This window comes from Neodiprion pinetum, chromosome 6, assembly GCF_021155775.2.
Source record: "Neodiprion pinetum isolate iyNeoPine1 chromosome 6, iyNeoPine1.2, whole genome shotgun sequence".
Classification (NCBI taxonomy): Eukaryota; Metazoa; Arthropoda; class Insecta; order Hymenoptera; family Diprionidae; genus Neodiprion; species Neodiprion pinetum.
Genome location: NC_060237.1, coordinates 27,577,591 through 27,604,963, shown reverse-complemented (window position 1 = coordinate 27,604,963; position 27,373 = coordinate 27,577,591). Strand labels below are relative to the sequence as shown.

At 40.7% G+C, this 27,373-nt stretch overlaps 3 protein-coding genes across 10 annotated transcripts in view; 2 read left to right on the top strand and 1 right to left on the bottom strand.

Annotated features, from left to right (window-relative positions):
• Positions 1-27,373, top strand: part of LOC124222466 (uncharacterized) — a 41,185-nt gene that overhangs the window by 11,951 nt on the left and 1,861 nt on the right. The window contains exon 1 of one of the 8 annotated variants that reach the window (XM_069137354.1): positions 16,538-16,653. The exons of the other annotated variants lie outside the window; for them this stretch is intronic. The gene's annotated coding sequence lies outside the window, so the exon portion shown is untranslated. Of the gene's footprint in view, positions 1-16,537; positions 16,654-27,373 lie in introns of those variants that run through there. 8 annotated transcript variants of the gene reach the window in all.
• LOC138190313 (calmodulin-like protein 4) lies at positions 11,077-12,398 on the top strand. The gene is made up of 5 exons (XM_046633465.1): positions 11,077-11,208; positions 11,446-11,476; positions 11,554-11,685; positions 11,767-11,949; positions 12,038-12,398. The coding sequence occupies exons 1-5, from the start codon at positions 11,206-11,208 to the stop codon at positions 12,136-12,138; spliced, it is 450 nt and encodes a 149-aa protein (XP_046489421.1). The 5' UTR covers positions 11,077-11,205; the 3' UTR covers positions 12,139-12,398.
• LOC124222582 (neuronal acetylcholine receptor subunit alpha-10) lies at positions 12,110-26,807 on the bottom strand. Its single transcript, XM_046633764.2, has 9 exons — positions 26,684-26,807; positions 23,526-23,662; positions 20,364-20,518; positions 19,657-19,840; positions 16,083-16,299; positions 14,983-15,117; positions 14,359-14,525; positions 14,147-14,282; positions 12,110-13,390 (listed from the first exon to the last, which is right to left on the bottom strand). Exons 1-9 carry the CDS (start codon positions 26,805-26,807, stop codon positions 13,161-13,163), a joined length of 1,485 nt encoding a protein of 494 aa, XP_046489720.1. The 3' UTR covers positions 12,110-13,160.

The window sequence follows — 27,373 nt, the reverse complement described above, 5'->3', positions numbered from 1 at the left end:
AATACGCTGCGATCAACGCATCGAAAGTTACAGCCAAAAAACGAAAACCCGAATTTTAGACATTTTTCAGCAGGTGTATTTTTCTTCTCAATTTCTCTCCTGTTGATCCCACGCTCTTCTCGCTGCGTTTTCTGAGTTCCTTGGGGTCCAATTGGTCGGAAAAGAGTCATACGAATTAATTCTGGGACGAAAGATTTTTTGGTCAAAAAAAAAGGAAGGTTAACCCCTTTGTATTTTTGGCGAAAATTTTCGCGATTTTCAAAAGTGCCGGAACCAATTCTTTCAGGCACTATTCCGACGTAATTTAGCGAGAGAAATCGATTGAGCGCAGTCTCAATACGCTGCGATCAACGCATCGAAAGTTACAGCCAAAAAACGAAAACCTGAATTTTCGACATTTTTCAGCAGGTGTATTTTTCTATTTAATTTCTCTCCTGTTGATCACACGCTCTTTTCGCTGCGTTTTTTGAGTTCCTTGGGGTCCAATTGGTCGGAAAAGAGTCATACGAATCAATTCTGAGACGAAAAATTTTTTGGTCAAAAAAAAAGGAAGGTTAACCCCTTTGTATTTTTGGCGAAAACTTTCGCGATTTTGAAAAGTGCCGGAATCAATTCTTTCAGGCACTATTCCCACGTAATTTTGCAAGAGAAATCGATTGGGCGCAGTCCCAATACGCTGCGATCAACGCATCGAAAGTGACAGCCAAAAAACGAAAACCTGAATTTTCGACATTTTTCAGCAGGTGTATTTTTCTTCTCAATTTCTCTCCTGTCGATCCCACGCTCTTTTCGCTGCGTTTTCTGAGTTCCTTGGGGTCCAATTGGTCGGGAAAGAGTCATACGAATCAATTCTGAGACGAAAAATTTTTTGGCCGAAAAATGAGAAAAAGTAAGGCTAACCCCTTTGCATTTTCGGCAAAAATTTTCGCGATTTTGAAAAGTGCCGGAATCACTTCTTTCAGGCACTATTCCGACGTAATTTTGCGAGAGAAATCGATTGAGCGCAGTCTCAATACGCTGCGATCAACGCATCAAAAGTTACAGCCAAAAAACGAAAACCTGAACTTTCGACATTTTTCAGCAGGTGTATTTTTCTATTCAATTTCTCTCCTGTTGATCCCACGCTCTTTTCGCTGCGTTTTCCGAGTTCCTTGGGGTCCAATTGGTCGGGAAAGAGTCATACGAATCAATTCTGAGACAAAAAATTTTTTGGTCAAAAAAAAAGGAAGGTTAACCCCTTTGTATTTTTGGCGAAAATTTTCGCGATTTTGAAAAGTGCTGGAATCAATTCTTTCAGGCACTATTCCGACGTAATTTTGCGAGAGAAATCAATTGGGCGCAGTCGCAATACGCTGCGATCAACGCATCGAAAGTTACAGCCAAAAAACGAAAACCCGAATTTTGGACATTTTTCAGCAGGTGTGTTTTTCTTCTCAATTTCTCTCCTGTTGATCCCACGCTCTTTTCGCTGCGTTTTCTGAGTTCCTTGGGGTCCAATTGGTCGGAAAAGAGTCATACGAATCAATTCTGGGACAAAAAATTTTTTGGTCAAAAAAAAAGGAAGGTTAACCCCTTTGTATTTTTGGCGAAAATTTTCGCGATTTTCAAAAGTGCCGGAACCAATTCTTTCAGGCACTATTCCGACGTAATTTAGCGAGAGAAATCGATTGAGCGCAGTCTCAATACGCTGCGATCAACGCATCGAAAGTTACAGCCAAAAAACGAAAACCTGAATTTTCGACATTTTTCAGCAGGTGTATTTTTCTATTTAATTTCTCTCCTGTTGATCACACGCTCTTTTCGCTGCGTTTTTTGAGTTCCTTGGGGTCCAATTGGTCGGAAAAGAGTCATACGAATCAATTCTGAGACGAAAAATTTTTTGGTCAAAAAAAAAGGAAGGTTAACCCCTTTGTATTTTTGGCGAAAATTTTCGCGATTTTAAAAAGTGCCGGAACCAATTCTTTCAGGCACTATTCCGACGTAATTTTGCGAGAGAAATCGATTGAGCGCAGTCTCAATACGCTGCGATCAACGCATTGAAAGTTACAGCCAAAAAACGAAAACCAGAATTTTCGACATTTTTCAGCAGGTGTATTTTTCTTCTCAATTTCTCTCCTGTTGATCACACGCTCTTTTCGCTGCGTTTTCTGAATTCCTTGGGGTCCAATTGGTCGGAAAAGAGTCATACGAATCAATTCTGAGACGAAAAATTTTTTGGTCAAAAAAAAAGGAAGGTTAACCCCTTTGTATTTTTGGCGAAAATTTTCGCGATTTTGAAAAGTGCCGGAATCAATTCTTTTAGGCACTGTTCCCATGTAATTTTGCGAGAGAAATCGATTGGGCGCAGTCCCAATACGCTGCGATCAACGCATCGAAAGTTACAGCCAAAAAACGAAAACCTGAATTTTGGACATTTTTTAGCAGGTGTTTTTTTCTTCTCAATTTCTCTCCTGTCGATCCCACGCTCTTTTCGCTGCGTTTTCTGAGTTCCTTGGGGTCCAATTGGTCGGAAAAGAGTCATACGAATCAATTCTGGGACGAAAAATTTTTTGGTCAAAAAAAAAGGAAGGTTAACCCCTTTGTATTTTTAGCAAAAATTTTCGCGATTTTGAAAAGTGCCGGAACCAATTCTTTCAGGCACTGTTCCCACGTAATTTTGCGAGAGAAATCGATTGGGCGCAGTCCCAATACGCTGCGATCAACGCATCGAAAGTTACAGCCAAAAAACGAAAACCTGAATTTTCGACATTTTTCAGCAGGTGTATTTTTCTTCTCAATTTCTCTCCTGTCGATCCCACGCTCTTTTCGCTGCGTTTTCTGAGTTCCTTGGGGTCCAATTGGTCGGGAAAGAGTCATACGAATCAATTCTGAGACGAAAAATTTTTTGGTCAAAAAAAAAGGAAGGTTAACCCCTTTGTATTTTTGGCGAAAACTTTCGCGATTTTGAAAAGTGCCGGAATCAATTCTTTCAGGCACTATTCCCACGTAATTTTGCAAGAGAAATCGATTGGGCGCAGTCCCAATACGCTGCGATCAACGCATCGAAAGTTACAGCCAAAAAACGAAAACCTGAACTTTCGACATTTTTCAGCAGGTGTATTTTTCTATTCAATTTCTCTCCTGTTGATCCCACGCTCTTTTCGCTGCGTTTTCCGAGTTCCTTGGGGTCCAATTGGTCGGGAAAGAGTCATACGAATCAATTCTGAGACAAAAAATTTTTTGGTCAAAAAAAAAGGAAGGTTAACCCCTTTGTATTTTTGGCGAAAATTTTCGCGATTTTGAAAAGTGCTGGAATCAATTCTTTCAGGCACTATTCCGACGTAATTTTGCGAGAGAAATCAATTGGGCGCAGTCGCAATACGCTGCGATCAACGCATCGAAAGTTACAGCCAAAAAACGAAAACCCGAATTTTGGACATTTTTCAGCAGGTGTGTTTTTCTTCTCAATTTCTCTCCTGTTGATCCCACGCTCTTTTCGCTGCGTTTTCTGAGTTCCTTGGGGTCCAATTGGTCGGGAAAGAGTCATACGAATCAATTCTGAGACGAAAAATTTTTTGGCCGAAAAATGAGAAAAAGTAAGGCTAACCCCTTTGCATTTTCGGCAAAAATTTTCGCGATTTTGAAAAGTGCCGGAATCACTTCTTTCAGGCACTATTCCGACGTAATTTTGCGAGAGAAATCGATTGGGCGCAGTCTCAATACGCTGCGATCAACGCATCAAAAGTTACAGCCAAAAAACGAAAACCTGAACTTTCGACATTTTTCAGCAGGTGTATTTTTCTATTCAATTTCTCTCCTGTTGATCCCACGCTCTTTTCGCTGCGTTTTCCGAGTTCCTTGGGGTCCAATTGGTCGGGAAAGAGTCATACGAATCAATTCTGAGACAAAAAATTTTTTGGTCAAAAAAAAAGGAAGGTTAACCCCTTTGTATTTTTGGCGAAAATTTTCGCGATTTTGAAAAGTGCTGGAATCAATTCTTTCAGGCACTATTCCGACGTAATTTTGCGAGAGAAATCAATTGGGCGCAGTCGCAATACGCTGCGATCAACGCATCGAAAGTTACAGCCAAAAAACGAAAACCCGAATTTTGGACATTTTTCAGCAGGTGTGTTTTTCTTCTCAATTTCTCTCCTGTTGATCCCACGCTCTTTTCGCTGCGTTTTCTGAGTTCCTTGGGGTCCAATTGGTCGGAAAAGAGTCATACGAATCAATTCTGGGACAAAAAATTTTTTGGTCAAAAAAAAAGGAAGGTTAACCCCTTTGTATTTTTGGCGAAAATTTTCGCGATTTTCAAAAGTGCCGGAACCAATTCTTTCAGGCACTATTCCGACGTAATTTAGCGAGAGAAATCGATTGAGCGCAGTCTCAATACGCTGCGATCAACGCATCGAAAGTTACAGCCAAAAAACGAAAACCTGAATTTTCGACATTTTTCAGCAGGTGTATTTTTCTATTTAATTTCTCTCCTGTTGATCACACGCTCTTTTCGCTGCGTTTTTTGAGTTCCTTGGGGTCCAATTGGTCGGAAAAGAGTCATACGAATCAATTCTGAGACGAAAAATTTTTTGGTCAAAAAAAAAGGAAGGTTAACCCCTTTGTATTTTTGGCGAAAATTTTCGCGATTTTAAAAAGTGCCGGAACCAATTCTTTCAGGCACTATTCCGACGTAATTTTGCGAGAGAAATCGATTGAGCGCAGTCTCAATACGCTGCGATCAACGCATTGAAAGTTACAGCCAAAAAACGAAAACCAGAATTTTCGACATTTTTCAGCAGGTGTATTTTTCTTCTCAATTTCTCTCCTGTTGATCACACGCTCTTTTCGCTGCGTTTTCTGAATTCCTTGGGGTCCAATTGGTCGGAAAAGAGTCATACGAATCAATTCTGAGACGAAAAATTTTTTGGTCAAAAAAAAAGGAAGGTTAACCCCTTTGTATTTTTGGCGAAAATTTTCGCGATTTTGAAAAGTGCCGGAATCAATTCTTTTAGGCACTGTTCCCATGTAATTTTGCGAGAGAAATCGATTGGGCGCAGTCCCAATACGCTGCGATCAACGCATCGAAAGTTACAGCCAAAAAACGAAAACCTGAATTTTGGACATTTTTCAGCAGGTGTATTTTTCTTCTCATTTTCTCTCCTGTTGATCCCACGCTCTTTTCGCTGCGTTTTCTGAGTTCCTTGGGGTCCAATTGGTCGGAAAAGAGTCATACGAATCAATTCTGGGACGAAAAATTTTTTGGTCAAAAAAAAAGGAAGGTTAACCCCTTTGTATTTTTAGCAAAAATTTTCGCGATTTTGAAAAGTGCCGGAACCAATTCTTTCAGGCACTGTTCCCATGTAATTTTGCGAGAGAAATCGATTGGGCGCAGTCCCAATACGCTGCGATCAACGCATCGAAAGTTACAGCCAAAAAACGAAAACCTGAATTTTGGACATTTTTCAGCAGGTGTATTTTTCTTCTCAATTTCTCTCCTGTTGATCCCACGCTCTTCTCGCTGCGTTTTCTGAGTTCCTTGGGGTCCAATTGGTCGGAAAAGAGTCATACGAATTAATTCTGGGACGAAAGATTTTTTGGTCAAAAAAAAAGGAAGGTTAACCCCTTTGTATTTTTGGCGAAAATTTTCGCGATTTTCAAAAGTGCTGAAATCAATTCTTTCAGTCACTATTCCGACGTAATTTCGCGAGAGAAATCGATTGGGCGCAGTATCAATACGCTGCAATCAACGCATCGAAAGTTACAGCCAAAAAACGAAAACCTGAATTTTCGACAATTTTCAGCAGGTGTATTTTTCTTCTCATTTTCTCTCCTGTTGATCCCACGCTCCTTCCTCTGCGTTTTCTGAGTTCCTTGGGGTCCAATTGGTCGGGAAAGAGTCATACGAATCAATTCTGAGACGAAAAATTTTTTGGTCAAAAAAAAAGGAAGGTTGACCCCTTTGTATTTTTGGCGAAAATTCTCGCGATTTTAAAAAGTGCTGGAATCAATTCTTTCAGGCACTATTCCGACGTAATTTCGCGAGAGAAATCGATTGGGCGCAGTATCAATACGCTGCGATCAATGCATCGAAAGTTACAGCCAAAAAACGAAAACCTGAATTTTCGACATTTTTCAGCAGGTGTATTTCTCTTCTGAATTTCTCTCCTGTTGATCCCACGCTCTTTTCGCTGCGTTTTCCGAGTTCCTTGGGGTCCAATTGGTCGGGAAAGAGTCATACGAATCAATTCTGAGACGAAAAATTTTTTGGTCAAAAAAAAAGGAAGGTTAACCCCTTTGTATGTTTGGCGAAAATTCTCGCGATTTTCAAAAGTGCTGGAATCAATTCTTTCAGTCACTATTCCGACGTAATTTCGCGAGAGAAATCGATTGGGCGCAGTATCAATACGCTGCGATCAACGCATCGAAAGTAACAGCCAAAAAACGAAAACCTGAATTTTCGACATTTTTCAGCAGGTGTATTTTTCTTCTCATTTTCTCTCCTGTTGATCCCACGCTCCTTCCTCTGCGTTTTCTGAGTTCCTTGGGGTCCAATTGGTCGGAAAAGAGTCATACGAATCAATTCTGAGACGAAAAATTTTTTGGTCAAAAAAAAAGGAAGGTTAACCCCTTTGTATTTTTGGCGAAAATTTTCGCGATTTTGAAAAGTGCCGGAATCAATTCTTTTAGGCACTGTTCCCATGTAATTTTGCGAGAGAAATCGATTGGGCGCAGTCCCAATACGCTGCGATCAACGCATCGAAAGTTACAGCCAAAAAACGAAAACCTGAATTTTGGACATTTTTTAGCAGGTGTATTTTTCTTCTCAATTTCTCTCCTGTTGATCACACGCTCTTTTCGCTGCGTTTTCTGAATTCCTTGGGGTCCAATTGGTCGGAAAAGAGTCATACGAATCAATTCTGAGACGAAAAATTTTTTGGTCAAAAAAAAAGGAAGGTTAACCCCTTTGTATTTTTGACGAAAATTTTCGCGATTTTGAAAAGTGCCGGAATCAATTCTTTTAGGCACTGTTCCCATGTAATTTTGCGAGAGAAATCGATTGGGCGCAGTCCCAATACGCTGCGATCAACGCATCGAAAGTTACAGCCAAAAAACGAAAACCTGAATTTTGGACATTTTTTAGCAGGTGTATTTTTCTTCTCAATTTCTCTCCTGTTGATCACACGCTCTTTTCGCTGCGTTTTCTGAATTCCTTGGGGTCCAATTGGTCGGAAAAGAGTCATACGAATCAATTCTGAGACGAAAAATTTTTTGGTCAAAAAAAAAGGAAGGTTAACCCCTTTGTATTTTTGGCGAAAATTTTCGCGATTTTGAAAAGTGCCGGAATCAATTCTTTTAGGCACTGTTCCCATGTAATTTTGCGAGAGAAATCGATTGGGCGCAGTCCCAATACGCTGCGATCAACGCATCGAAAGTTACAGCCAAAAAACGAAAACCAGAATTTTGGACATTTTTTAGCAGGTGTATTTTTCTTCTCAATTTCTCTCCTGTCGATCCCACGCTCTTTTCGCTGCGTTTTCTGAGTTCCTTGGGGTCCAATTGGTCGGAAAAGAGTCATACGAATCAATTCTGGGACGAAAAATTTTTTGGTCAAAAAAAAAGGAAGGTTAACCCCTTTGTATTTTTGGCAAAAATTTTCGCGATTTTGAAAAGCGCCGGAATCAATTGTTTCAGGCACTATTCCCACGTAATTTTGCGAGAGAAATCGATTGGGCGCAGTCCCAATACGCTGCGATCAACGCATCGAAAGTTACAGCCAAAAAACGAAAACCTGAATTTTCGACATTTTTCAGCAGGTGTATTTTTCTTCTCAATTTCTCTCCTGTCGATCCCACGCTCTTTTCGCTGCGTTTTCTGAGTTCCTTGGGGTCCAATTGGTCGGGAAAGAGTCATACGAATCAATTCTGAGACGAAAAATTTTTTGGTCAAAAAAAAAGGAAGGTTAACCCCTTTGTATTTTTGGCGAAAATTTTCGCGATTTTGAAAAGTGCTGGAATCAATTCTTTCAGGCACTATTCCGACGTAATTTTGCGAGAGAAATCGATTGGGCGCAGTCGCAATACGCTGCGATCAACGCATCGAAAGTTACAGCCAAAAAACCAAAACCTGAATTTTCGACATTTTTCAGCAGGTGTATTTTTCTTCTCAATTTCTCTCCTGTTGATCACACGCTCTTTTCGCTGCGTTTCCTGAGTTCCTTGGGGTCTAATTGGTCGGAAAAGAGTCATACGAATCAATTCTGAGACGAAAAGTTTTTTGGTCGAAAAAAAAGGAAGGTTAACCCCTTTGTATTTTTGGCGAAAATTTTCGCGATTTTCAAAAGTGCTGGAATCAATTCTTTCAGTCACTATTCCGACGTAATGTAGCGAGAGAAATCGATTGAGCGCAGTCTCAATACGCTGCGATCAACGCATCGAAAGTTACAGCCAAAAAACGAAAACCTGAATTTTCGACATTTTTCAGCAGGTGTATCTTTCTTCTCAATTTTTCTCCTGTTGATCCCACGCTCTTTTCGCTGCGTTTTCTGAATTCCTTGGGGTCCAATTGGTCGGGAAAGAGTCATACGAATCAATTCTGAGACGAAAAATTTTTTGGTCGAAAAACGAAAAAAAGTAAGGCTAACCCCTTTGTATTTTTGGCAAAAATTTTTGCGATTTTGAAAAGTGCTGGAATCAATTCTTTCAGGCACTATTCCCACGTAATTTTGCGAGAGAAATCGATTGGGCGCAGTCCCAATACGCTGCGATTAACGCATCGAAAGTTACAGCCAAAAAACGAAAACCTGAATTTTCGACATTTTTCAGCAGGTGTATTTTTCTTTTCAATTTCTCTCCTGTTGATCACACGCTTTTTTCGCTGCGTTTTTTGAGTTCCTTGGGGTCCAATTGGTCGGAAAAGAGTCATACGAATCAATTCTGAGACGAAAAATTTTTTGGTCAAAAAAAAAGGAAGGTTAACCCCTTTGTATTTTTGGCGAAAATTTTCGCGATTTTGAAAAGCGCCGGAATCAATTGTTTCAGGCACTATTCCCACGTAATTTTGCGAGAGAAATCGATTGGGCGCAGTCCCAATACGCTGCGATCAACGCATCGAAAGTTACAGCCAAAAAACGAAAACCTGAATTTTCGACATTTTTCAGCAGGTGTATTTTTCTTCTCAATTTCTCTCCTGTCGATCCCACGCTCTTTTCGCTGCGTTTTCTGAGTTCCTTGGGGTCCAATTGGTCGGGAAAGAGTCATACGAATCAATTCTGAGACGAAAAATTTTTTGGTCAAAAAAAAAGGAAGGTTAACCCCTTTGTATTTTTGGCGAAAATTTTCGCGATTTTGAAAAGTGCCGGAACCAATTCTTTCAGGCACTATTCCGACGTAATTTTGCGAGAGAAATCGATTGGGCGCAGTCTTAATACGCTGCGATCAACGCATCGAAAGTTACAGCCAAAAAACGAAAACCTGAATTTTCGACATTTTTCAGCAGGTGTATTTTTCTTCTCAATTTCTCTCCCGTTGATCACACGCTCTTTTCGCTGCGTTTTCTGAGTTCCTTGGGGTCTAATTGGTCGGGAAAGAGTCATACGAATCAATTCTGAGACGAAAAATTTTTTGGTAAAAAAAAAGGAAGGTTAACCCCTCTGCATTTTTGGCGAAAATTTTCGCGATTTTGAAAAGTGCTGGAATAAATTCTTTCCTGCACTATTCCGACGTAATTTTGCCAGAAAAAACGATGCAGCGCAGTCCCAATACGCTGCAAGCAACGTATAAAAAGTTACAGCCGAAAAACGAGAACCCGTATTTTCGACATTTTTTAGCAGGTGCTTTTTCCTTCGTAACTTCTCTCCTGTTGATCCCACGCTCTTTTCGCTGTGTTCTCCAAGTTCCTGGAGCCCCAACGAGTCAGGAAAGGGTCGTGGAAATCGAATCTGAGACCACAATTTTTTCGGTCGAAAAATGAAAAAAAAAGTAAGGCTAACCCCTTTGCATTTTTGGCGAAAATTTTCGCGATTTTGAAAAGTGCTGGAATAAATTCTTTCCTGCACTATTCCGACGTAATTGTGCCAGAAAAAACGATTCAGCGCAGTCTCAATACGCTGCAAGCAACGTATAAAAAGTTACAGCCGAAAAACGAGAACCCGTATTTTCGACATTTTTTAGCAGGTGCTTTTTCCTTCGTAACTTCTCTCCTGTTGATCCCACGCTCTTTCCGCTGTGTTTTTTGAGTTCCTGGGGGTCCAATTAGTCAGGAAAGGGTCGTAGAAATCGAATCTGAGACCATAAATTTTTTGGTCGAAAAATGAAGGAAAAGCAAGGGCTAATTAATTCCGAAAGGATCAAATTCCGGGTAAAATAGTATCGACTTCGTCGGGAATATGTATTCTCAACCTCGAAATTCCTAATAGTTAACATATACGCGGTCTGAGGTCTCCAATAAAGCGGAAATATATTGGTAATTCTCCGGGCTATATAATACAAAAACTTCTGACAATCCCTTTTTCAAAATTCAGTAACCGATTTCACCATTCAATCAAATGATAGTACAGGTGAACAAATATCCAATTCATTCCGAAATCCGTTTTTCTATTACTCATGTAATAATGATTCCCCGAAGTTCAGCCAATTTTGTTACAAACATGGACTTACGTATTAATAATTATCATGCATTTTTCAATTTTAAATAAATCTATCCAAAGTCTATATTCATGTGATAAAGTCTCAGTTTGCCGATAAAAATGCACTGGATTCAAATAAGCCTTGAAAAGTTAACGTAAATTGAAGTATGAAAAATTTTTTTTCTGTATGAGGCCCCTTTTTACTGGCCAAATATCAGTCATGCTCCTTTAGCTTATAAGTACGTAAGTTACATATAAGTACCACAATATAATATCATCCCTTTTTCATTACTCCGTCTATTTTCGGTTACGGTAAGTCCCATCAGGCTAGCAATCGTTATCGTTAATGAACTTATAGCTTAATTTCTAAAGAAACAAATCAATCCCAGTGTTTGAATTTCCCGCCGTAATCCAACTTGTGCACCGTTAGTCAACAGTTTTTTTATCTAAGAGGCCGTGAAATTACTGCTGCACAGTTCACACTTGTTTTAGCAGACCCTGAGCAGGCGGGCAATCAGTTAGGTTAGGCTCGATAAGGAGTTTGACACGTAAACAGTGGATCGGGTCTGGAGTAAAAAACTACGGCAAAAACTGGGATCACCGAAATGGTAACAAACTACAATTGCTTATTGATCTATGACAGAATTTATGTTATTAATGCAATTAAACGAAACCCTTTCTACCAAGTTTCCCAATTTTCAAACAGCATTAATTGCTTTCGTTATCTCAGCCATCCGCAATTTCCAATCAGCAATTTATCACACACCCTCATATAAAATCGATGATAATATAACGATTGTCAACGAAGTGAATAGTGACTCAGAATTACCAACTCTTTTCCACAGGCTCGTTACTTCCGAGAAGAAGATATAGACGGTAAGCCTGTTTGTACTACCACTCACCATCACTTTTAGATCCAAGCACTCTTCTACCTATCGTCTATCAAATTACAGAGTTCAGGGAATGCTTCTACCTTTTCGCACGAAGTGGGCAAATCAAAACACTCGATGAATTGACCATTATAATGCGATCGTTGGGTCTGAGTCCGACAATTGCTGAGCTGAACAAATATCTCAAAGACAAAGGTGAGGCGTGGTGTTTAAAGTGGTTACAAATCAATTCTGCGCTTACATCAACACTTTTATGACATCTCTACTTTCTATCAGGTGGTAAAATGTCCTTTGCTGATTTCCTTGAGGTGATGCATCACCAAACGAGACAGGAAAATCTTCCCAAAGAAGTTATCGAGGCATTCAAAGCTGCCGATACTTCTAGGAACGGTTCAATTCCTGCCAGACAGTTAGCTCACATGCTACTTCACTGGGGTGAAAAACTCAGTGCCAAAGAAGGTCAGAGGATACAAAATTCGGTTGCGTGATTAGCAAGAATTTATTCAATGAAAAATTGATTTTGTTTCATGTTATTTTCTACTTGCAGTTGAGCAAATATTTAGGGAAGCAAACGTATCACCAAACGGACAAGTCAAGTATGAGGATTTTGTCAAGATCGCTTGTGCCCCTGTACCTGATTACTACTGAAACTGAAATATTGCGAGGAAAATATTTTTTTTCACATTTTATTGCACGATACATTGTTGAATGATGATCACAGTGATAGTTTTCAAATTTTTATCGTAAACAGTATTATAGTAAATGTGGATAATTCGTACGATTATAGATGTTTAATATTTACATATAGCATGGTGATTAGGGTGCCTTATATTACTTATACCATACATTCCAGTGTTGATATATGTCAACTGCAAATAAATAACGAATATATATTTATTATACCGAAATATTAATATGTATCGCTTATTTCTACCATCGACCACACAATTATCTCAAAGAATCACCTTTGTTCACCAAACGTCGTCACGTAACGTTACCGATTATTGCTATTATTTTATCCGAGTTGGTGTATTCGAGTTTGTTTTTACATTCGTAAAACGTTTCAAATTTTCTTGAAATTGATATAATATTGAGCTTTAATTTATACTTCCTGAAAGTACATTAGCACGAACGAATTACAACTTATTACGCTTACAGTTGGAGAAACATTAAAATTACACACGTATTTAGTATTCGTTAATATTACACCGACATGTAGCCCACTTAACGTTATACCGAAGTGATATATTTATTCAAAGTACACACGAGAATTTCTTGATCACGTAAAACTCAAGGATACGTACACCCGTTCAATCCACTAATTAAAAATGTTTAGCGTGCAGCTGCAACTTCTGCGCGTATCTGGATAACTAGTTTCTTAATTGCCATACGCCAACAGCGTGTATAAACGGTTCAAGTGTTGTACCCGGCAATCCCGAGTCTCTGGATTAAATGAAATCCCTTTAAACGAATTAAACGCGTTAAGTTCTCTGAATAAAAACACTTTTCCAACGTGAATGAATCCGTAAAAATTTTCGTTATTGCACATATTGATTTAGATTGCTGCGCGCAGTGTTATCGGGAAAAAGCTCGATTTCAAACGTATAAAATCATACCCAAGAGCTGCAGACCGCACTCGACGATAGATATTAAAATTGACATCTCACGTTTCATTTGATCGGTTCCGTCGGCGGCGATCCGCAGAGAATAACCGTCGTGCTGATTATCGTCGTGAGAAAGAAAATGCAGAGCAAAGCTCGATCGCTGACCAAGGCGACCTGCTTCCATTCAAGCTCCGTTCTCTCCCTGCGTTCCTGCTCCGTTAGTCGACGTTCGTTCCTGTCAATTGTGGCATGAACCCGACCCAGAACCCGGGACCATTGGGCCTCCATGCCAGCTTCTTACGAAACAAACAAATCGAAGATTACCGTCAAAAACGAAGTTCCAACAGTTGAGGGGGAGGAGGGGAGGTTCAGCTTGGACGGTCTAAAATCCTATCTATTTTTTAAAATCATTTTTTTTCAAGAAAATGAAAACACTTGGAGCAAGTTGAGTTTTAAGGCTTTATTATTTATAGTTCCAAGAACATTTTAGAATTTTTTCATTGAACTTAATAACAAAATGGCGGCACGGCGAATATAAATTGCAAACGAGCACGTTTTAAATCCTGTGGTTCGGATCCCTCGGTCAATATTTAACCGATCATCTTCAAATTTTGACACAATTTTATTTAAAACTTGTTTATCGATTCAAGCTCGTGGCTAGAAGTTTCAATTTCAATCCCAAAATTTGTCTTATAACATTTTTTTAACAATTTTTCGGTCGAAGATGAAATCTTTTATTCATAATCGTATATATTCAAAAGTTTTTTTTTAACATTTGGGCTACGAGCTCGAACCCGAAAAGTTGTTTTAAATCAAAACAAATTTATGCGACATTCCGTCATTTTGTTATTAATTTTAATGAAAAAATTGTAAAATGTTCTTGAAACTATAAATAATAAAGCCCTGAAACTCAAAATACTTTAAGTGTTTTCATTTTCTTTATAGAAAAAAACAAAAATAGGTATGATTCTAGATCATTCAAGCTGTGCCCCCCCCCCCCCCCCCGCTCTTAGTCAGCAAGAGAAAAAAGCACAAATTGCATTCCGACATACCCGGGCTGCTGTTCGCGCTGTCGTTCCTCCTGGGCAGATATTTAGGCGACATTTGCACCTGAGACGAAGCCGGTGGACTGATATCCGGTTTGCAGTGAAGAGGGCATTTCTTTTTCCTTGTCGGCTCGGGCATGTCCTGCACAATCGAAAAAGCACGCATTCCGTTTTATCATATTGTTTCAACGAATAGGGGTAAAATTTTCACATTTTACCTCATGGAAATTGAGAAATACAACACGTGCCAATTTCTCGAGGACCAAGGACCTCACCACCGCCGGAACTCTTGTGCCCCTCACACCTCGGTGGTGTAAATTCAACGTGACCACCGCCAGGCCGGATGCGAAGGACACCAGACAAATACTTACCCCGTAATAAAGACCTGCGAAATTATGGATTTATGATTTTTTACATATTCATGGATATGCAATAATTATTCCTGGAATACGTATAGGATCGTTGAGAATGACTGAGGTAAATAATCGGGTAGCTCAGCTTGTTCGTTCGTTTTACGAATCTGCAGGGAGAATCGTAAATCCGAGAATTTAATTGATCGGACAAAAGGACACGCCGAGCTTCGTCTACAATGCTCTACTATAGCTTCCGCATCCTCTAATTACCGAAAATTAGAACGAGCGCATTCTCGTCGAGCTGTGAAACTAATTTCAGCTCGATTTCCCCCGCGAGTGAAATGAATTTCAAGCACTGAGCTCCGTTTATTAAATCACAATTATACGAAATTGAATGTGGCACAAGTATGTGTATGTGGAAAACAATTTTGTTTCTTTTTTTTTATTTTATTTTAAAAACTAAATTTTAACACGATTAGTTATACCCACTTATCAAAGGCGTTTTCTCCGTCGGCGGCAGAGTTTCACGAATCGTCATGAGAAAAACGGTCATAGAGAGAAGGGCCGATATGCCAAGGGTGACTTTTTCGCCAGACTCCGATGGCACGTAGAAAACGAGAAGAGCTGAAAAGTTTGAAATCTAATTTGTGGCGAAAATCAAATGGTTGATAATAAAATGTGTGCATACGCGAAAGCAAAGTGATAACTTCAACAATGGATCAGAGCTGGAATTCCAGTGATTTATTATTCCCTGGTACATACAGACGTGCCTTATTTGCGATTCTTATGGTCCAATTAATGAAGAAAGGGTAATTTGGATCAACTCCAAGTCAAGGAGTTTTTGGCTCCAAGAATCACAAAAAAGGAAAGTTAATCTCTTTGGATTTTTCTGGTCGAAATTTGGTGATCTAAACATCTTGTAAATTTTTTCCTCTCAAAGTTAAGTAAGATTATTTCAATAAGCACGGCCGCCTTTTCTTCATTAAATTGTAACTGCTCGTCGATATTATAGGAGCTTTAATAACTTAGTCGCCACTTCGTTACCGGATAAAGTAGTAGAAGGTATAAACTCAGCGGTAATAAGTCGAAGCCTGCGAAAGTTCCACGATAATTTTCTCTATTTACATCCTAGCCGTAAACCGGAACTTGTCGACGGTTTGGCGATGAGAAAAAATAAATATAATCGACGAGGCATATAACTGAATAATTCCAATATCCCAACTGGCAAAGTTCATCACTCCCGTTTACAAACAACAAACGTCCAAACAAATTTGTCAAGTTTTGTGAATACAATATTCAACGGTCCGCTGAAAAATCGATCTAGCAGCAAACCCGACGAATTTTAAAAAATCCTGTTGATCTTATTTTTAACTCTGGCTGAGACTTCGTTACGTGTGGCTTGAGGGGCTGATTAATCGGTAGTAAACGATAATCGATAATCGCTGAACCGTCGGATTTACAAATGAGTTAAACGCGAGTAAAGCGTAAAAGAAAAACGAATGAATAAATGGCAAAGGTACAGGTGGTTTCAAAAGAGAGTCTTCGAAATAGAACGAATTGCAACCCTTATTTTTAATCGTTTAACTCACCGATTCCGTTGATGAGTATGCAGGGTAGAATCAGGTTGAAAACGTAGAACATGGGACGACGTCGCAGTCGAATTTCGTACGTTATGTCGGGATAAGGTTCAGGGCAACACGAGTAAAACTGGATGTTTTTCCTCGCCGAGAAATCTACCAGATCGAATTCCCCGTTTGCCTGGTAATTACTCACGTCTCCCTGTTCGCTCTGCTTTTCCAATTCCAGCTGAAATTCCAGGATGAAATTAAGCAAGTAGCTAACCGCAAATGCAGGTCACCGCGAATTCTCACTTAATAAATTGATTCGCTCCAAATATAACGAAGATTTACAGTTTCAGCTGTCCTCGTAACTTTTTCGGAAGAAATTGGCGACAAGTATTCAAAAAAAAATAAATAAATAATAATAATTACGGGCAGTAAAATATGTCTCGGCATGTGTACCATATTTTTTTTTATTTTAACAGCGTATAATATACAATGACGAAAGCTGACTTTAGGGTGCCTTGAGAATCAATTAGCAGCTCGTTTAAACGGGGCGAGAGAGGGTTTCGCCAAAGCGGCAAGCTGCCTCGATCTACACGTGAGTATATAAGTATTTAGTTATAGAGATATAGAGAGAAATAGAGAAATAGAGAAATAGAGAAGGAGACGTGTGTATGTGTATTTATATACCCAGGTCCCATTGAAAAATGGGATATATGATATATGTACATATGGGCTTAGCAGGTTGGAGGCGCAGAAAACGCGGCATACAGCGATACGGGGATGGTTTAAGGGGGGGGGGGGGGGGTGGAACGCGAAGGCGGAGGCTGGGATGGCATTGAATTCTTTTCCCATTCAGGATTAAACCTTTCGATTTCCCCGTACGGGGAACTCCATCATCCCGAGCCTTTGCTACATCCGAAGTGCATTTCGAGTTTAAATGACATTCCAATTTCTTCTTTTGTCCCCCCTCTTTAATTCTTTATATTTTTAGGATTTTTTTCTTTTTTTTTTTTTTTTTGTTCTTTTTTATTTGTCAATTTCGACCGCATATACATACACGCCACCTTTTGTAACCGGATTTTCGTGTCCCGCGTGCCTCCCTCTTCCTGCATCCATGTATCAACTCTGTTTTTCGCTTTTACGGGTAGCGATTAGCAATTAATAACTCGTCGTCGGTTCCTTTCGCGGGAATTTTTATCCCTGAAAAATTCTACTTAAACATCTCTCGTGTCGTGGCAGTATCCAGATTAATTTTGCGCACATTTAATCATCCCGCCGACGAATTAAAGACATTCAATCGCGCTTTTGACACAGCAGTCTGTACGTAAGCCGTGCGCCAATTCGCGAATCCGATGAAATTATGCACAATGTTCGAAATCCAATAGTCGGTTATAATTGATACCCGATCACCGTTCGACCGACTCTATATAATTGATTGCTGCATGCATTGTTAACGCCGGCTGTAGTATGGCCGTACAGTCGATATATTTCTGATAGTATATGCATATAACGAAGCGATCCAATTGTTAAATTAGCATCCCTTTGAGCTTGTCAAGTGATATCTGATTATAGATACTGCAAGAGTATTCAATTATTTTAACTGACAGCACGGGAATTATTTCTTTGTATTACTATTGCAGCGAAACTGTAAAATCATTACTTCATGGTTAGTCGACATCTTTTTTTTTAAGACTGAAAATTAGAAGTGATCATCACGCGACGAATCGTGCTTTCTCAGACTCGAGTTTTCGACTTGACCGTTTGAGTCACACATTATTGTGTGAGTCAACTTTTACAACAAGACAGTATTGTATGGTTTTCGGGGTTTCCGATCACGAGTCTGAATTCTGATTTTCAAGATTTAAGATAGTGGATCCAGTATGGTGGAAAAAATTTGTTGATTCGATCGAATACGATCAAAAAAGTTTGCAGATTCGTAATCAGCGACTCCAAAAACTTACAAGTTACATAAAACATGTATACGGGTAGTGAAGTAACTTTCTCGTGAATGAATTATTCCTTCAATATTCACGATCTTTTTCAATCAATTTGTTTCCATCGATAATAATTTACATTATATCGCAACAATTACCCTCGAGTACTAGAAACCTATTAACGTACTATCGGAAATAGCAGACAACAGCAAAGAAATATGTTATCAATAAAAATGGACATAAAATAAGTGGCAAGAATACTTATTACCACCATGACTCAGAGGGTAAATCGCGTATGACTTTGACTCGAAGTAACTCACAAGTTGTGCTTACGCTTAGGCCGGAATGATCACGGTGCGCCGTTTGTTTTAGAGGGTGCTGCGTAACAACATCCTCAAAATTAACCACGAAACTCTCTGACGTCAGACGGCGATGTACGGGATGATACGGGGTGCCGTTCACCCTTGTTCGTCACGATATAATCCATCCGGTCTTTGTCTGGTGAAAATCTCGGCGTGATCATCCGCGCGATACAGCGAACCTTGTCAAGTTATTCCGAGCACGGGGGTTCGTTCTAAATGTCAAACTTTATTTATAAAAACGTAATGGAAGAACGAATGGAAAGGTTTCGTTGAAATTCTTTCTTGTTTTTTATTTATTTTTTTTTTTTTCAATTTTTTGGAGAATCGACTAGAGGTATACATTCGCCAATTAAAATCGTCGAACGATATCAGTTTTCTTCACCATGGCTGGAAATATCAATTTCCATGGAATGGAAATTACTCACTTGAGCGAATCTATGCATATTTTCAACGTTTGTCTGTGAAGCTACGCCCTTAAATACGGAGTAAACAGAGGTTGGCCAACGTTTCGCGACTCTTCGTTTGGAAACGAATCGCGTTTGTTAGCCGCTCGGATAATTTTCCATCTCCACGAATTTATAATAATCGAATTTTCACGAGGAATAGAGCTCGAGACGTATTTTTTGCTTTGTAAAAAGTTCTACCTAAAAATGATAGTTTGAAACATTCCGGTGCATGAACCGCAACTGTAACGATCGAGAAGAATATTGAAGTAAATAATTGAAGTGAAAATGTATTCCCGAATCGATAAGCTTGTATCACTTGATATTGGAATCGGTGTTACGTAATTGTAACGTCACAGAGAAAAAAGATTAGCTCGACAAGTTTGCTCGACAGGCATTGTAGCGAAAACGGGAAAAGAAAAAATTGTTCACCATCCACACGCAAACCGTAAATTGTAGGGGAATAATCGAATTGGATAGAAAATTCCGGAAAATAGTATTTGCACCGTGTATATACGTACATAAAATTAGCAATTTCCAGCGCAAACCGTAATCTAATACAAAAATCAGCCGCACGTGAATCGAACGTCGAGTAATAAAAGAGAGAGGAGGAGGTATAAAATAAAAAAAAAAAAGTAAAAACGGACCTGCCACAGGCAAATTTTGCGGTATATTTGCATTTCATGGTCGCTATTCTTCTCTTTATTTTTATTTTTTCTGTTAGTATGAAGCTACAGGTAAATTTGCCAATGCCGAATGCAAGAATCGGGTATTTGTAGTATGGTTTATAAACTAATCGTACCTTCCCTGGTTGTTTAACTCTAAATTGTTGGCGAACAACGACGTTATCTGCACTCACCTGGTAACCGTCGTACGTCCAGGATGCCCACTTTAGGGCGCATCGCTGCTCGTCGAAGGGGAAAAATTCCACGTCGATGTCACAGCTGCTGCGAAAAATCCCGTGACTTAGCCATATCACTTCACCGGTGTGACTGACAATCACGTTCGTGTTGATAACTGCCGAACTGTACTGAGGATCGGCGCTGAAACGATTTCATTATCATTTATTTTCGTCATTTTTTTGACGATGATCCGATAGGGTGTCACGCTTGCAGGGTATTTGGTTACCAATGCACGCGCAGCTAACCCTGATATGCAAATTATAAAACGACCCTCGTATAATAGAATCGAGTCGGCATCAGCCACGGTTTGAATGAATAGACAAAGATCGACGAAACGCGATGAGATCCGTGAGAGCTTTCGTGAAACATTTTGTTTCGTTGACGATGAAGATATTGCGAAACGGGGCTGACAGTGAGTAACTCAGTTTTAGCGCCTACGCGTTATCGCATTAACTTCTTTAAAAAAATAAAATAAAATTTCGCAACGCTTAGCCGAAACGCGAAATAATAAGGGTCTATAGAAAAATTATAAAGGGAGAGAGAACCGAATGTTCATCGCTTATGCAACGGCCTTCGGGCACAAAAGTGTAATTAGGAACTTGAAATTGATGAGAGAAAAAATAACGCGGGTATATACATATATATATAGAGAGAGTTTACTCACTTGTTGTACAAAATTGTGTCAGGTCGCCATACTCGGTTAAAAGGGACGCGAATTACCCTGATCCCGGCAAATTCTGAGGCGTTCCATTTCAGGTGATGATCCGTCCAGGCTTGAGTGACCCAGCAGTTGGTGGTCAATATTTGGTTTTTCTCATCCTGAAACAGAGAAAATTGTCCGGTTATTTATTGATCCGCAGTACGGCAAGACTGCACCAGATATTTAACGCTTTTCTTTTGATAAAGTACACTTCTTGGTACTCGAGAAATGTCTGTTGCAGGTACACGGTTTCATTCCCGCGCCGTGTAATAAATCCAATTTACGATAAGGAATCTTGTTGCAGCTTTAGTTATAAAATGTTCTTACACCCGAACGTGTTTACAACGCGAAATGTAATAATATCGTGAAAATCGCGCAAGGCCGCGTTGCACATCGATATTATATACATATTACGATGAAAGCAGGTGACTCGGAATTGGCAAAGTTCGCAATTAAATATCACCCCGAAGTTTCAACGATCCGAGTAACGATCGGTGAGACGTTTTCTGTTTTGAAAATCTATGTAATAAAATTAGAGACAGGAAAGGGGCTTTTTACCAACATCGGTGTATAAAATTACTCCCAGTGTTTGTATGCGCAGTTATGGCGTGACCGTAATAAACGTTGATTGAAAATAATCGAATAGAGTGCCGCTGGGTGATGAGGGGTGAAATTTGCATAAAGCAGCCGAAACGTTCTTTGTGTCGCTGACCGTGGCTTCAGACTTCGAGCTTTCTCGCGTTGTCAGAGGTGAAGCGAACGAGACTTGAGAAAGGATATCACTTTCCGGAAGAAGGTAGAATGCCGATGACATCGCACCACCGACTCGTTGCATCTCTACTGAGCCTCGCCATCCTGATAAACCTCTGCACTTCCACCACTCTTCGTGAGTTGATCGAAAACGAGCTGGACGAGTCGGTCTTCTTGAAGAGGATGATGCACAGCGTCCACAAAACGATCACCGAACAGCCGTTAGAGTACGGGCAGATCTACTGCGTGATGGTTTCGGGTCCAGTGGATGGCGTGCCTTTGGCGATGGCGAACTTGTTGCGAGTGAGACACAGAGCTCAGGTGATGATCAACGCGGCGACAGCCGTCTACGAGAAGTGCGGAACCTGCGAAAAGTGTCAGCACGTAATCATCTTCACGTCGATGATGGAAGCGCCAAAAGTGATCGAGAAAGCGAGTCCGATCTCTAGTGCGGACGTCGATCTGTTGGTGGTGATTTCCGAGTCGTCAGAGAGCGAAGAGGAGGCCGGGGACGCAGCGAAGATCGTCGTCGACCTCGCTTGGAAGCAGTTCATCGAGTGCGCGATGATCCTCCTCCCGGTCGGAGATCATATTGTGGCGATGAAGAGCGACCGAAACGTTTCCCTTAAGCCGTGCACTCCTGAACAACCCAGAGTTGTGGCACGCTGGGAGAACGGCACGATGGTGGGTAACCTGTCCTTCCGAAGTCTCGACTACAACGACTGTGTTATCCGAGTGGCGAGCGGTAATTGCGAGCTTCTTTCGCGGCTGCACGAGGTCGACGGTCGAGTGAAGATGGCCGGGGTCGAGGAGAAGATCGTCGAGACGATAGCCGATCGGCATAACTTCACGATCGAGGTCATCGACGCCCTGACGGTGACGGAGAACAGCCTCGAAGACCGTGACGGTGAGGTGCTCAGCTACTTCCAGAGGATCCTGGCGAAGCTTGAGTCCTATGAGGCGGACGTTGGCGCCTGCAGTTTGGTGTTGGTGCACCACGAGTCGGTCAGGTTCTCCACCTCCTACGCGAACCACTACATCGTGGTGATGGTCCCGGTCTCGAACGACATCCCATTCGCCAGCTTGCTAAGACCCTTCGGTGACTCGGTGTGGATAGCGATACTGTTCAGCCTCATCGCGGGCTGGCTGCTGATCAGGGTCAACCGAAAGGCACTGTCCTGGTCGACGGTACTCGCCGTCTTTCTCGGAGCGTCACTCCGGAAAACGCCCCGCGGTTTGGTCGAGAAGTTCCAGGTGCTCGTGTGGGTCGTTTATGGGTACCTCATGACCCAGAGCTACATCGCTTCACTGGCCAGTGTTCTGAACAACCCGCAACGCTCGATGGTCGACTCCATCGCGGAACTAGCCGATTTCGGTGTACCCATTGCCGGTCCGATTTATCAGCGTGACAACTTCGAAGGCGAAAGCAGGCTCCAGCCGATCGTTCAGACCTTCGTAGGCTTGGATCAGAAACAGTACTCGGACCTGGTGAACGATCCGCGAAACGTTGCCAAGCTGAAGGGAATCGGCGGGCAGGTTGCGGTGCTGATAGACGAATTGGAAGTTCGTCGATGGGGAACGAAGTACTATCGGCTAAGGGAAGGGGTCACCAACTTCCCCATAGGTATAGTGACTCTCCAACGAAGCGTGCTTTCCCTCAACGACATCGTACCGACGATGAGAATCATCACGGAAACCGGACTGACATCGAAATGGATTAGCGACGAGCTGATGGACCGGGAAAAACGGCTGAAATCTTTGGATACTGAGACACCGTCGCAGATTCTCAGTCTGCAGGAAGTTACAGGTCTCTTTATGGTACTACTCGCCGGACTTACATTGGGCTTGATTGTTTTCAGTTTTGAATTAGTTATGTACCGAAACAAGGGATCCAAGTTACCAAAATGCTCTCGAAAATTGGTCAAACACTAACGATCTCTTCATTGATAGATTTACAATTTTTACTGCTTATTTTTCAGTGTTTTTCTTCCTGCAAGATCACGTCGCACGTAGTTTTCGCGTTTCAGCATAAGGAGTTCGGTGGGAACTGAGAGTGAAGTTTTGAATTGTAAAACAGCTATCGCTGGCACACTTTGGATACGCTTGAAAAATTTCATCGGTTTTGCTAAGAATTCAGGCGAAACTCCTGCAACTATATCTACGTGCACTTTCGACTATATAAACATCGAGGCCTGGTTTATATTTTACCCCCGGTCCACTAGGTGTGATTTTGATTGTTCATTGCTCACTGAGCAATTATTATACTTCATGTGTGTCGTACGTTATGAAAAATTAGAAAATATAAACAAAAATCTAACGTATTAAAATCCAAATTGGCATGATATGTAACGTATATAGTGCGTCGGAGTAACTCACGACGTCGATAATGTGGTGTAGAGATAAACCAAAGATGACGGCCAACGGTTCGGAAGAATTTTCGGCTGGTCGAACAGCCGCATCGTATCCCTCGAGGAGATACTTGGTCAGTCTGTATTCATGCTCGTCACAGCAGCCTGTAAAAGAATTTGTTAAATCAGAGCTTGCGATGTACTAAACTGTACAATAGTCATCGACTTATTGATATACCGAGATAGAATGAAATTGGTTCACGGAATGGCGATCAAAGGTTGACCTCGCGTCATTCTTGGAACGGATCGACCCATTAGCGATGAAGCAAGGGACGAAGATTCGCGAAGGTCAAAAAAGCCCACCGATATGATTATACGCTCGGATAAGCTCCGTGTCCTTCTGCTCACCGCGGAATCATCTTGCCCTGCCTTTACATTTCGCTATACGGGGTAGTTCGAAAAGGGGGTAGAAAAAATAATCCTCGAAAATGTCAGGCGATGTTCTAATTGGTCTGTCCGAGAAACAACCCCTAACGATCCTCTGATCTCTACGGTCGGAACCTGTTGCACCATGCTCCTGAGCTTGCGTTATTCCGAATTAAACAACATTTGGGTTATTCTATTCACACAACGTCGTCGGCGTAGATGCATCGAATTTCAAGTTTGGGGAAATAAGTCCGTATCAAGTGGCAATTAGCCATGTTATACGTATACCTTGTCAGGTTTTCCTATAGGGGAGTTTATTTTACGCGCCCTGCGATTGAATGACGCAGGTATATGCGGCGACATTCGATCGGTACTAAACCTGAAACTCGATGCGGAGCGTCGAAGCGTTTCAAAGTTCGTTATTAGCGGTTATTAGGCAAACACCCTCGCGATTCCCCCAGACTTCGACATACCATCGTGTAATAAATTGTAACCGCACACGGTGTTGCGTGCCGTAGGCCAAAGCTTGGGAAATCAATTAATAATCCCAGCGGTTAACAAAGTCGCCTGTATAATCCGTCTCGAGGTGCCAAGAGACACTTTGTGCAAACACTCGCCCGGAAGACGTCGCGTTGGTTATATATGCATACATTTATAATATCACGTACACAAGGGATCAAAATTGAGGCCCGGGTGATTGATGGATCGTTCCTATAATTTTATCGAAATTGAAGATCTTCCTCGGTGCGAAAATTGCACGGTTCGCGGAGTATAAAACTGTATATGATTTGCAAAACATTTCTATGCATAATTGCTTGATTAGAAGCTGAGATTGCGAGATAAATTAATTGTCCTTTTTATCTATAACTTTTTGTCGATGATCGGAGTCAAAGATTTGATTAAATTAGTGTCCTAAGCCGCTGACTAATGCAGACAGTTTGCAATCGTCGAATGGAGGATGAATCGGGATTACACCTTACAGAGATTGGAAAGGATTATATCCGGTTGACAGTGTAGGATGCTAGTGTCGAAATGGGTAGGCTTAAATTTGAGAGTGCGTCGATCAAGGGTGCGAAATGAACCGGAAGTGGGTTTCGCCGAAAGTTGGGGAAATTAAGTGGAACAGCGAAAGAGGACGTGAGACACAAATTCGACCCTGCAGCGATCGAACTTCGCTCCGTCAATTTTCAAGCATATGCAAATTCCACGGAACGCTGATTGACCCTGACGGCTGCTTTAGTTTGTACAAGGTGACAAAACAGCGGCAAAATTATGGCCTTGACTCGAAAGGTAGAAGAGAAATTGGGAGCGAATTTGAAACGAATGGAAGTCAGCGAAATAAACTTTGGATGAGAAAGATCGAGGCTGTTATACTCTGCAATTAGAATATACGCGAAAACCACGGCAGTCGAATGATATCTCGGTTATTAATTAATTGGCTTCGTATCTTACCGAGGCTTTTTGCACCTTCGGGTTAAATTTATACAACTCAATTTAGACTACAAAGTAAAACAATGCGCAGTCCGGAATATCTGAATCGCTCTTTATTTTCTTACCTGCTTTATTGAATTACCCGCGTCTATTAAATTGTTGTATTATTTCATTGTTTGAGGCGTGTTTAAGATCAGCGCAAAGAGAAAACAGTTAACGAAAATGATTTACGATAAAGATAATTATAATATAAGCAGGTGTGTTTGAAAATGTTTTAAATCCTGTCGGAACTGCACTGTTATATTGTACCTCATTTAGCGCGAATATTAAGTCCAAGGTTGGTGCAGAGTTTTCTCATATTAAAATTGCCGAGATACTTTTAATGGAAAGAATTAATCATCGGCAAGTGACTTTAATTAATCAAAGTGTAATAATGTTTAATTTCAATCGTTGGTTACGAAGGTCGGAGAAAATTAAGATGGAAAAATAATGTAAAGCGGAGTTTTAAGAGATCCTCTATTATCCGCGATATTTACTTTCGCCAGACTTTCTCTTCTCTGGCTTGCAATGTCAGGTTCGAAACTTTGATATTATATATTAGTTAATTTTATCCCTCGTATTTGACTTATCGCGCTATATTACCGAATCCACGGTTGAATTCTCCGCCGTTTCAATTACTGCTCCCCTTTCTTAATTGTCTTTGACTTTGCTCAAGTCTGGTAAATTTTTTTCGAAACAATAACGAGTTACCATCGACGAGTAATCATTGGTCGGTTCGTTTAAAATTACGATTTCAATCGATAATTTCTCGAAGCGAACAGTCTTTTTTATCTCAATTATCAAAACTGCGCCTTTTATTCAACCGCTAATTAAGTTCTGTGCCTAATTGCGTCTATCTATATGCGTGCAACGACAAACTCCGAGGATGGGTGAGTATAATTGTTTCGCGCTGGGTGCGCGGAAATTCGCGTTAAGCCACAGAACCTTGCGATGAAATTCCAAAGTTTCCAGTACTGCATTAGACCGAAGGGAATCGAGTAAATTGCTGTGTCACGGGAATAGGATGCTTTACAGAAAAGTCGTTAAACCAATGACGAAGTAAAAAAAAAGAGAAACAAAATTTTATACTTTCAATTTCGGAAAGGAATTTTAATTCAAAATTATATTCATTTAAATTCTAACCGAAGCTTCGTTTAATTTTAAAAGTTTACCTTATATTTAAGCGTTGACAGTGAATAATGTCGCGAATTTCAATACTGATGGCTAATATGTAACACGTTGTGTACAAACAAATAAAATTCGTGAATTACGTATGTGCTATTCACTTACCGAATGCGAATAAAATCGCTACGAGGATGAGACGTGTTTGCCTAGCGATGGGCTCCATGGGATGATGAGAACTAGTGAGGGTCTCCAGCTTTTCGCCAGCAGATTCAAGCGAGAACTTCCTCATCCCCCACCATCCCATGGACCAAGAACGCGCAGGCGTTTTGCTTGAATTTTGTTCATCTTTTCCAGAAAGAATGACGAAAATTCGTTGGGAGTGCTTTGTGAAGTGTTTCGTGAAAAAAAATCGAAAGAAAAGGGAATTGAGAGCAAAGGGCTCGTCGCATATGCGAACCGACGCAAAACATCGCTGTTGCGCTCAACTTCACTCCTATGATCACTCTCTTATTTTATTTGCACAAAATCGTTTGTCAGACAGGTTTTTGAACTTCGCGACTCGTTCCTGGTTGGGTTATTTTGCAAAGTTATTGCGGACCTGGTCACGCGAAATTAACAAGTTTGCTTGAGCCATGCTCCTGGATGCTTATACGCTTTAGGTTGTTACCACATCACCTCCGATCCCGCAGGATTCGATGAATATTCACGAGGTCAGGGGGCGACTATTATATTCCAACGTTGTCAACCAGTGGACGAATATTGATTTTTTAAACTTTTTTTTGAAACATTTTTTCAATAAAAACAATAGAAAATGGGGTTCGCGAATTTCCGGAGGTCCTTGCAATTTCTATCTCT